We start from the raw sequence: 12,591 nt of genomic DNA on the forward strand, positions 1-12,591 counted from the left end.
AACAATAACATAGATTTCAAACAAGTTTGTTCGTGAAACAAGACAACTAAATTGGGGCAGATTTTGTACAAAAACGAAGATCCGCGGTATCATTTTATTTAACTTTTACTACAAAAATAATACCCGCCAGACCAGTTTTACGACCTACATCAGATGTTGAGCTTTACGAGTATTTTCTAAAGTAAACGGTGTGTGTAATTTAAAAATATAAGGCTGTGATCCTCTAGGGTAAACGGCAATATCACCGACACAACTTAATTAAAATTTGTGTTGTGGTTGTGAGAAATTCATATATTCTTTACATTATAATTATACGCGTAAATAATATTACTTACCTAAATTTAGCAGTGTTTAGGAGAGAGCAGTCAATAGTTTCACATAAAAGGTAGGTAAGTATATGTTTTTTTCCTAAAATATAAAATAAAAATAATGGTTTTATATAGAAAAAAAAACTACTTATAAATACCTAAAGGTCAGTATTTTTTCTTTGCTCTCTAATATTACTAATTATAAATAAATTATGGATAATAGTTATTTAATAAGGCTTGTAATGTAACAAAATTTCCATTAATCACCGAATTTAGTCTGTCATCTAAAGACCAGGGTAAATGCCCAAACTGCCTTGAGTTACATACGTTAATTTTGACAACCGCTGATTTATGTACAATCATACAAGTGACCATATTGGGTGAGTTTACCCCACCGATGTCCCACTTTAGTATCGGTAAACGTGGGCGTTCCTTTGTTGCCGATTCGCACAGATCTGTAAGTAGAATTAATGTAGGATCAGTGATATATTAGCATATTCTGAATAGAAAGCTGAGTTAGCATAATTTGCATGGTAAAAATTATGGTATCATTATGCTTTGTTTGAGTGGAAAGAGAAGTTGTAATGCGTGACGTGTCCATAGGAATTTGGGTCTAGCTCTTCGTCAATAGGGACGAATTGGAGTTTAGTTTTAGTTTAGTGATTGACATTTAATTAATAAAAACAATAGCGTGAAATCGCATGGCGGGCCATCTGATAACTTCCGTCATTGGATATGTTCCCATGGTCCCCGCATGGCGCACGGATCGGTGCATGTTCTCACGAAAACCGTTCATTCGCATGTAATTGTTGTATCGGCATTGGTAACAACTGGTTGCTAGTTGTAAGTTATGCAACGAACGTATTCAGAGAAGTAAGGAATAAAATGGAAACAAATACTTACTTTAAAATTGTGTTGATTTATTAGGTAATGAGAGATCTAAACAGAAGAATGATTTTAAATAATGTTTAATTTTTTTTCAGATTCCAAAATTATTAATGTTTTGTTCGTTATTTAAATCTTACACTTTATTTAGATACTGGCCAAATATAGACTCATAATTACGAACACGAGTGATACGGGTGTAGTTGCTACTCATCACGCACGCACGAATTATTCGCCAAGTTATTCGTCGATAGTGTAAATGAGGCATTACAGAAGTCGCATGTAGTAATCATTATATTTTCTTAATTTTAATTACTATTACCGTAAACCATACAAACCATTCAAGATAATTGTTTTTGTGTAACTCACAATAACAGACTAAATTGAACTAAAAAATTCAAGTTCAAAAACCTCTAAGCAGTAAATATACAAAAATAGTTGATCAGACAGACCCGTTACAATTGCTTAACAGTGAAATTAAACAGTCATTGATTTTCTTTACCAAGGTGAAAAAACAATTGATTGTATAAATTGTTTTCTAAAGTACACCCTTTAGTTATTGTAATAACTTCTGCATTCGCTTGATTTAGTCAATAACAACGCAAACTAATACATATTAGCATTAATTTCACTGATTATAATTTATTTTGTTGTGTGCCAAACAAGTGGGTGGACAAGTTTCGTACATAAATATTGCATTAATTTTAATTTTTATAGGCAATTATAGACGGAATTGGACATTAATATGCCCGAGTTTATTAAAATATGTACAGTACATTTATTAATTTTGAATACTATATAACATTCTGTTGTCTTTAGCACTGATAAGTATATATTCCAAAAGGCTATGGATCTTGTGTTATTAAAGAAGCGTGTAACTTCCGAACATTTTAGGTAAATATTATCTCTATAACAGTACAAAACGCCTTTTCCTTTAAAGGGGTAGGCAGAGATAAATTACATCTACATTTCTAGTCCCATGCAATAGAGAGCAAACCCATATGCCATGTCATTAATCATAACGATCATGACCTATATTTTAGGGTTTAGTTACACGTACGTGGCGAAAATCTAGTTGGCAATGAAATGGTCTATGGAGATGAATGTCCGCAGGTTCAAATCCAAGGGTATGCACCTCTGACTCTTAAAGTTATGTGTGTATTCCATGTGAATTATCGCTCGCTTTAACGGTGAAGGAAAACATCGTGATGAAACCTGCATACTTGAGATTCTCTCCATAAGAATTTTCAAGGTTTGTGAAGTCTGTCAATATATTAGGCCAGCGTGGTAGCCTAAGGCTTAATCCCTCTCAGTAGTAGAGGAGGTCCGTGCCCAGCAGTGGGACAGTGTATAATACAGGGATGATATACGTACATTAAACAGAAAAAATATTTTGCACGAACATTTTAATATCAGTACATCTTCACAGTTCACTCTTACTTTATTCAAGTTCATGAAACTTTTAATGTATGTGCATATAAATTATGTTACGACGGCACATGGGGTTGCCAGTACTCAGAATATATTAAAGCCACAAGAAATATACTCTTATCTATGTTGATGTATGGAAATAAATAGTACGTAGATAGAATAAAGTATATCTAATTTGGACTAGTTGGTTTTTTGTTAAGAAAAGGAACCCTTGAAGGTCTACTTAATTTTAAAAAATATGTAGAAAAACCTTTGATTAAATTGCAACATATCACGATATTATAAAAACTTAATAATAAAAGAACTATCAGAAATTCGTAGTATGTTTTTGGACTACAACACAAAAAAAACACCAAGAACATGAATGTTAGGGCTTGTTAGGAACCGAGCTTCCTTCAATGATACTACCCCTTATTATATTTATGCGTACCTAGTACGTACAAGGCTACAAATATGTTATTTGATATTTTTCTTAAAATAATTTATTCATCTTATTATCGGTTTTTACGATATAAGCTTATTATTTTCAATTTCATTTCATTTAAAAAAAGTTCCTGCATCCATATTTCAATGTTAATAGCTTGTAAGTATTCAATATACGTAACGAACTAGCACTTAGAAAAGTAGTATTTTCCCCTCGGCTAAAGACAACATCCGCGCCAGGTTTTGCTACCTGCTGTAGTGCTATAGTTTAATTTATAACTATTAATACAATTTATTAATTTCGTTTTCTAATACTCTTAGGTATACAGGGTCAATTTAATATGGCGTTAATAAATAAAAACATATACTTGTTTTCTGGGAAACAATACTTTACCATAAGTAATTTTAATCATATACTCGTATGTAAGATAAAAAGTAAGAGTTTTGAACTAAATAAATATTAAAAAGAAGTTATTTTAATTTAACATGGTCCTAAGGCCTCTACTAGTATACGATAATGATCCTGGATGGATTGAATGATTTTGGCACAATGTTAGTAGAGATAAAGACGACTATGTGGTTTCATTTAATAAATATCATAATTACCCATTGTAATACTGCTTCCCTAAGTAATAAACAAAAGAATTTATTCATTTAGATATCTTTAGGTAGATATCTTTTATTACTTTGGATACATATACTTAAAATAATATCATCTAATTACCACTTCATATGTTATTGTTTAAATCAGACTTTAAACAAAGAAATTCAAAAGAAAATTAATCATGCTCAATGTTTTTCACGATCAATAAAGTTGAAATATGTTCGTTTTCGTTTCGACATGATAGCTATTTGCCAATCAATCACAGACGTATCCATTCATCCGTTCATTGCTCATGCGTTACGCTTTTTGTTCCCCTAATGATATTCAGTGCGCTGATCCTTACATTGAGTGTAGACGGTCGGCGAACCAGCAAACTGGAAGGCTTACTACGAAAAAACATAAATAGGTATCTAAACTTTTTAGTTATCTTTAAAGTTATTTAGGAAGTTATTTGGAGTATCCTCGATACAAGACGTTCCGTGTTGGTATCAATACCTTCATCTACCTCTGTCAAACATGGCATTGTGTCCAGATTTGACTCAATAATGATCTGTGGAATTAATGAAATTTAAGGCTCAATGTCTTAAGTTTTAAAGCAGCGTAGTCATAGCATTGCGATTTACTTTATAAAACACAGTTGAGGGCAGTGCGTTCATCATATAGCTCATTCGTTTCCTCATTAATTTATTTGCAATGGCGAAAGGTGAATTTTTCTAAAGGGAACCTGATACAACATATAGATACTAATATGCATAAATGCGGTGCAAATTGTTCTAGTAATAATTAGATTCTACATACATTTTAAATAAAGGGAAGCATAAATCGTATTATATGGACCCTTCGCCACTGTTTGTTTAAAAATTCAACTCGATTTAAGTTAAATTAGAACGCGAGCTTGAATCGTTGGACAATTGTATGTAAACCACACTGTTTGCACACAAAGAGAAAGTGCGTATCTTAATATTAATGATGTCATTCGCTAGTCGCGGCAGCACCGTGAAACTTTACATAGTGTAAGATAAAGAATACAGTTATGTGTATTAACGAAGTGTGATTATTAAACTCATAATTATATTATGCTGACCGTTTTAATAAATCTACCTTTTTTATTTATTTGATATTATTACTAAAGTAGTATTATTATTTTTTTGGAGACAATACTTACTTAATTTTTCTCAGAATAATATTTTATGTCGATATATAACTTTATGTAAGCTGTAGATACTTTCAAAAGGTAATCATACCATAATATACTGAATACCTTTGTGTTAAAAAATGTACTGTACGTATTATCTAATGGTATCTCTAATAATAAATATATGTAATATATAGTAAGTAGGTATATACCTACACATTCTGAAACGAAAACGGAGTTTTTGCAAAACAACTGTTTATTAGAATATTTGCTATTAATTTAATATAAAGTTAATATTTCACATCCATTCACATATTTTATTCTCAAAAGGGTAGGTAGATGTTCAATCAGTGGACATACTTTTAGTCATGTGTTCGGTCCCGTAATGTTTAGGTATCAAACAAATGCAGTTGTAGGAATATAAAAAAACATATTAATAAATAAATTTTACAGAATAACATTAGCACATAATTATTGTAGACAAGAGTGTAAGCACCTAAGCCTTCTGTCGAAACTAGATAGGAAAATAATGAAGAAATCTGCCCATAATTGAAATATAATTTGTAATGCATTATTCGTGCTAGACGCGGCAAATGCAACGTTAGTAAATAATTAATTTCACAGAACAGTGATGATAGTAATAACGATAATTTATATACGTGACCTTTAGCTTGAACTTTGAATGCAACCCATTGGAACGTTAGCAAGTAGTCACCACGCAATAGGCAGCGAACATGAGCATTTGTTTGTGTCTTCTTTGATATATTGGTATATTATTTGTGTAAAATCTATCAGCGCTTGCTATAAGATCGGGACATCAATGTATAATTGGAATGTCTATTTTACTATCGTGCACCATTATTTTAAACACACTAATTTCTTTTTATTCTACCATTGTTGTTCACAAATAGTCTGATTAGTTTTTACATTCCGAACGAATGTTAACACACCAAATTACAATTGACTATTTGCAATATTTAAATTTACATAAAAATGATTTCAACAATATAACTTTTTAGTGAACAATGTGCTTACGATGTTTCTAGTATACATTATAAGCACATTGTATAATAGTTGTTATTGGGTTTTTGATATTTAGTAAACACGAATGTGCTGAGAACATGGCTTTATCCATGTTGCATGATTTATTTATGTTCTTATAATAGTATATTTAGCAGTCCTAGTATACATTATGTTTTTTTTGGTAGTTAGTAGTGTAAAGCCACTCAACTCTTCTTTAATATTCCCTTATTTAAGTTTCTTAAGTTTAAAGAATTTTATCGCAATAAAAAGAAATAGAGAATTGTTTATTTAGTTGCTTCTTACGCTGACTCGATTCAATACTTATTTTAAGTCTTATGTGATACGAGCAGCTTAGCGTTGTCGCATTTAAATTTTTGTAACTATAATATTTTGCAACAAATTTCTTTGTATATTTTCTTCCTTCTTACAAAGAGCATGTGTTAAGACAAAAATGGCGGCAAAATTATAGTGTACGTGTTCGCAGTCGACTTTTGCAAGCTAAACGCTCCGATACAGTTACTGTAACCGCGTCGTGGGCCGCGTAACTGTTCATAATTGTTTAGATTTTTTATACAAAACCTGTTTGAGAAAGTACGAGCGAAGGATATTTTGCAATTGTAACCCCATTCCTGAGTTTTCATAATCGCATCATCGGAATTTGTTGCTTTGTTGCTAATATAAGCTTACTTTGTATAAATGTTAGGTTATTATACAGAGTTGATGTCGAGCAAATAGGTACCCAATTTTGTGAAAATTTGGCCAAATCTGTTCTGAAAAATTATTAAAGAAATGTTTTGCGTTGACTCTACACTGAAGTTATACTATAGAAATTTATATTTATTATAGTACTAAAGTTTTGTCTATCATTATTATATCCTACTTATATTATAAATGCGAAAGTTTGTGAGGAAGGATGAATGTTTGTTCCTCTTTCACGAAAAAACTACTGAACGGACTTGGATGAAACTTTACAGTAATATTGGTTATACATCAGAATAACATATAGGCTACAATTTATAATGGTTTTATGTAATTTGGTCATAATATAACGATACATATCAAGTAAGTCGAAAAAATAAATCCGGAAAAGTCCTTCACGCGGGCGAAGCCGCGGGCAAAAGCCAGTATTATATAATTTTAAATAAGTCCTCCATAGTCAAGAGTTCATTCTAGCAATCGAGCCTGCTACCCAATTCTTGGCTTGCTATTTTTGCTGAACGAGATAGCGTGTGAACTCTATAGGTCTTCATTTAAGTAGAGATTTTTATAAGGTACTATCTTCCGTCCGCAGCTTCGCCCGCGTGGATTTCGGGTTTCAAAAATGGAGAAGGTGCTCAATTTGTCGGGATGTTTTTTTAATTTATGGTGGTATGCAGGTGGTCCGATTGTCCGGTCAGGGTCTGATGATGGGATCCTGGTGAAATCGAAGGAACTTTTAACCATTAAGGTTGCACACGAAATGACGGAAGCTTAAAAATGGAGTAACTTCTCCCGTTTTCCCAACATTTTCCATCACTGCTATGCTCCTATTAATTGTAGCGTGATGAAAAGTATACTATAACCAGCTCAGGAGTATGAAAAATAATTGTACCAAGTTAAGTTAAAATCCGTCGAGTAGTTTTTGTTTCTATAACGGTTATACAGACAGACAGACAAAAATTTTACTAATTGCATTTTTGGCATCAGTATCGATCCCTAATCACCCCCTGATAGTTATTTTGGAAATATATTTCATGTACAGAATTGACCCCTCTACAGATTTATTATAAGTATAGATATGCAAAAGTAGCTCAAAAATTGTCCTTAACGAAAACATGCATTTTAAAGTAAAACAAAAGAAATAATATCGTGAAGCCAACCAAATAACTAATGATATATTAAATTTTGTGACTGTTCAATTTAGTCGGGTCCGCGATATCACTTTTGTTGAGTTTCAGAACGCGAAATTACATTATTATATTCTGTGCTCCAACGCACACTGCTTTGATGTTAGGAACACACCTACATTGCTTAGACAACAGTGAACTTTATACAATAGCAATAAAGCTCAAATTGACTCTACGTATTAGTTAGAAAATGTTTGTATGGGAAATAGAAAAATGCTGTTTTGAGGATTTTCCCGGCAATTATTCGAATTTTTCTCACCTTTTAAACCTTCCCTAGACCTCCACGAATAATTCAAGACCAAGATAAGATAAATCCGTTCAGCCGTTCTCGAGTTTTAGCGAGACTAACGAACAGCAATTCATTTTTATATATATAGATATTTCCCGCTTATATATTTCGAATAATTTCAAACCCTTAGTGTTTCTGTAAGAGTATACAATAAAATGAATTGAAGTCCATTGTGTTTCTTACAATGTATTACGGTCTCGTGTAAGTAAGTCAGTGCTTGTCGTTTGTAACGCAAATTATAAACGCATTAACATTCATTCCAGTGCGTGATTCCGAGTTTTCTTTTGATTTATGTACGACAACAAAGAATATGTTAAAATAAAAAACCTAAACCTTCAACAAGATAAATTAAGTACGGTTTAATTCGCTAAATATTACTTTCTTATTTAGATAACATTCTTATCTCTACTTTCGTAGAGACGTAATAAGTAAATACATAATAAATAGCGGAGTGCATATTATTGTGTCGACTTTACAAATTGTAAATTGAACGCGGTCATGAACTATCACACAGGAGTAACACATAATTCCAGACTTTGTCAAAAGATGTCGCTTAAAAATATATTCGAACTTTTTATAGGACAACCAAAAAGGTATTGACTTACCTACGTTTTCTAAGTTATGTGCTGGGCGTTTGCTGAATTTGATCCTTATGTTATGTCGATTTAATTACAATCAAATACACGGATTTTTATTTTTATAGTAATGTGTTTTAAATGGTTAAGACAAATAAAGTTACTACCCCTTTGGATGTGTTTGTATACATAAAAGCAAGTGTCAAAGATATTCAACGACTAAGCATTGGCTTCGCAATGTAGAGAAATTTTGCATATTTGTAATTCTTCAAGTACCTACAATAGTAATATTTACATACAAAAGTCTATAAGAGGAAGCATGGACGATATAAGAATGTATTATTAAGATTTATATGACGATAGCTTGGCTATCTATTGCATCCGGGATTAAAATCTATATCTATATACTATTATATAAAGCTGAAGAGTTTGTTTGTTTGTTTGTTTGTTTGTTTGAACGCGCTAATCTCAGGAACTACCGGACCAAACTGAAAAATTCTTTTTACGTTGGATAGCCCTTTGTTCGTGGAGTGCTATAGGCTATATATCATCACGCTATACCCAATAGGAGCGGGGCAGTAATGGATAATCTCAGGAACTACCGGTCCAAACTGAAAAATTCTTTTTGCGTTGGATAGCCCTTTGTTCGTGGAGTGCTATAGGCTATATATCATCACGCTATACCCAATAGGAGCGGGGCAGTAATGGCTAATCTCAGGAACTACCGGTCCAAACTGAAAAATTCTTTTTACGTTGGATAGCCCTTTGTTCGTGGAGTGCTATAGGCTATATATCATCACGCTATACCCAATAGGAGCGGAGCAGTAATGTCTAATCTCAGGAACTACCGATTCAAACTGAAAAAATATTTTTGTGTTGAATAGTCCTTTGTTTGTGGAGTGCTCAAAGTTATATATCATCACGCTATGACCAATAGGAGCGGAGCAGTAATGAAACATGTTGCAAAAACGGGGAAAATTATGAGTTTTGAGAGCTTCCGTTGCCTGCGCTGCGTAAAAGGTTAAAGTTATGCAACAATGATGTATGACGGGAATGTTTCACTTAAAAAGTTCTAAAAAATATATTATAAAACAAAGTCCCCCGCTGCATCTGTCTGCCTGAACGTATTAAACTCAAAAACTACCCAACGTATTAAGATGAAATTTGGTATGGAGACAGTTTGAGACCCTGGGAAGAACATAGGCTCCCGGGAAACTACTACTTTTATAACGGAAAACTTTAGCCTGAAAAACTTTATAACGCGGGCGGAGCCGCGAGCAAAAGCTAGTAGATTATAGATGTAGTAAGTGAATTGCTACGAAAAAGTTACATTCAAGAATATATCCATCATAAAAATAAATTCAAATAGAAACCTCAATTAACATTATCCTCTATTGGTTTACCAAATAATAATTTTCTTCCATGGCCTATACAAAAATTAAAAACAAAACATTCTATTTTTAAATTATTAATTAATAGGTTAAGTTTGTTTGTAAAAAAGAGTTTAATGAGGGGCTCGTGACTGATTTAAGCCTACATAATTGTATGTTTAGGTTGGTCAAATACCATCTTTCAATTTAGTACAGATACTAGGAAATCAATGTAATGGCTGGACTCTATTTGTATTCCTAGAAACTATTTCATCTGTAATGCCGTACTACTACATTTCTGCTATCGTTTCATAGCACAGTTTCATTTCAACGATGTAGAATTTACTGGTGAACAAAATTACAATTGAACACCTAAAGTCACCTAACACCCAAATAAGTAAACAACACTTCGAAATGCCCCGGAAAGTACTATTACAACGTGCAAAATTCATGTAAACCTTTTGCAAAATATTGCAAATATCTAAGAATTTAAAGATTACGTAGGTAAATCGTAGGTTATGATTAATTGAACAAACCATTATATATAACATTCCGAAGCGAGCAGACAATTTACATAACAGCCCATTAGTCGCTATGGACGTATCAAGCACACATACATACGGTCAAGCCTTGCTCTTGACACGCGGTCACTCGCTACGCATATTAATAGACCAAAGTGATTCACTTCACTACTTCCACTTATGAGTCGAACTCGAGATATGACACGGTGTGATCGTCTTTTGTTAAGCATTATGCTCCCGTATTGTGGGAAACACTTTAAATACAGACTGTTTACGCGTGTGATCGGTGCGATGTGACGTCATTGTTATAAATGTCGGGCCGCCGGTATCGATACGGCAAGTATTAATCGATTTGGTAATTTGTAATATTCCATTCATGTATTTTGTGACTATATCGTGTATGTCGTAAATTAGATGCGTTGCCGGCTATGGCCGGCAATTTTAAATATTCGTAATTTACGAATTAGGAAAATTTAAAGTGAATAATACTTTTAAATCGATATAATAAATAGACCACTCGTGTTTTATTGATGGCTGATGTCATCCGTAGTGTTTGAAGTCTAGTACACTATTAAGCAAACGCTATCGTTGCCTTTCTATGTTGAATATTTAAGTGTAGTCATACATCATTTTTTCGAAGTGAAAGTGTTATTTTTAAAATTATAAAATATAAGATCCCTTACGACTGTTTTCATTTAAAAAATCCCAAACAATCCATCACTTTTGACTTGCTTACAAACGACTTATATTGATCGGTTTATCCTCAAGATCGATACAGAGATTAAGATTGTAGTTTAATAATGTCAAAATATTCTTGTATGCAAAACTTGTGTTGATTATTCTACTTAATTCATTAAAACAACTGCTTAACTTATAAAAAAATAGTATCTCAGTTTTCAGTCATTTCATTCATAATCAATAATTTACTACAATTTCATAATCATTCATTTATTAAAACTTATGTTTAGTATTGTCAAATCATATTGTGACCATTCAGCTTACTTATTTAACGCGACAAATAAGTATTTATTAGGTTATAAACAGCGTCCCTCGCTGAATTGGCGCCAATTAGGAATCCGACGATACAATCAAGTTTAAATGTTTCTCAAAGCAAACTGACTGCGCTCATAAAGGAAGAAGACTTCATAATAAAAGTTGTATTATACCAAGGTAGGGGGTAACGTGCCAAGTTTCATTGAACAAACTGCGTAACCTCTTTGTTTTTTAATAGTCGGATAGTACATTAACTATTGCAAATTATATTCTTATAAAAAATAAGGTTTAAAATTAAAAATCAAGCTATAAAAATGTTTTATTATGATTTTGAAAAGTAAATTAACTTGATTCATTAAATTCGATATATCCTTTACTGTAAGGAAACAATAATTCAAATATATTTTCTTGACGTGTTTATGCGTGGCTTATTCATAATGCAGGAAATTGTAATGGAGTTAATTATTATTAACTCTATAAAGAAAACATTACGATTTATACGCACAGGTGCATACTTATGAATAATTTGTAATATTGGCCGCAAAGTATTTATATACCGACATAACCTGTTTAATGTAAGTACTTAAATGTAACTTACAACTTTGTAGTAATCATTGATCAATCCAAAATAAGTGTACGAAAATATTTTGACAGAATTCGTTTTTCATTAGGCTTTAAGTTGTTTCGTAGTGATTAATATTTAATTTAGTTAGTAAAATCTCTCCCTACCTAAGGCTTATAGCCTTCATAATTAAAGTGTAAAAGAAGTAATATTTTTCGGCATTGTTAATTTTTTATGTTCGAAATTTGAAATAAAAAGAAATCAGGCAACGAAGACGTTGCCGTTGCATAATTACTGATCCTAAACACGCATTCAGAAGCCTCTACATAGACTATGCAGTTCCGTATAGATTATAATATTATTATAGTTCCATTTATAAATACTGGCCGAATGTAGCAAAACAAAAATAAACAGCCGTATTATATTTATTATCTGTTCTAATGGCGAATACGGCAGAGGCGCGGACGCGGGCGCGGGCGGCATTCCACGCGTGCCGCCGCTCGCGGTCGCCATTACGACGGCGACCGGTTCTACATCCTTCCACTTATCTTGTGTTTATTTATTTTAAACGTAAGTTTTAAATGTC

At 32.4% G+C, this 12,591-nt stretch overlaps 1 protein-coding gene across 3 annotated transcripts in view; it reads left to right on the plus strand.

Annotated features, from left to right (window-relative positions):
- LOC115449365 (serine/arginine repetitive matrix protein 1) overlaps positions 1-12,591 on the plus strand; it is a 101,180-nt gene that overhangs the window by 15,870 nt on the left and 72,719 nt on the right. Inside the window, exon 1 of one of the 3 annotated variants that reach the window (XM_037444270.1) lies at positions 10,619-10,786. The exons of the other annotated variants lie outside the window; for them this stretch is intronic. Coding sequence (XP_037300167.1) covers positions 10,762-10,786 — 25 coding nt within the window. The 5' untranslated portion in view covers positions 10,619-10,761. Of the gene's footprint in view, positions 1-10,618; positions 10,787-12,591 lie in introns of those variants that run through there. 3 annotated transcript variants of the gene reach the window in all.

Source organism: Manduca sexta, chromosome 28 (genome assembly GCF_014839805.1).
Source record: "Manduca sexta isolate Smith_Timp_Sample1 chromosome 28, JHU_Msex_v1.0, whole genome shotgun sequence".
NCBI lineage: Eukaryota > Metazoa > Arthropoda > Insecta > Lepidoptera > Sphingidae > Manduca > Manduca sexta.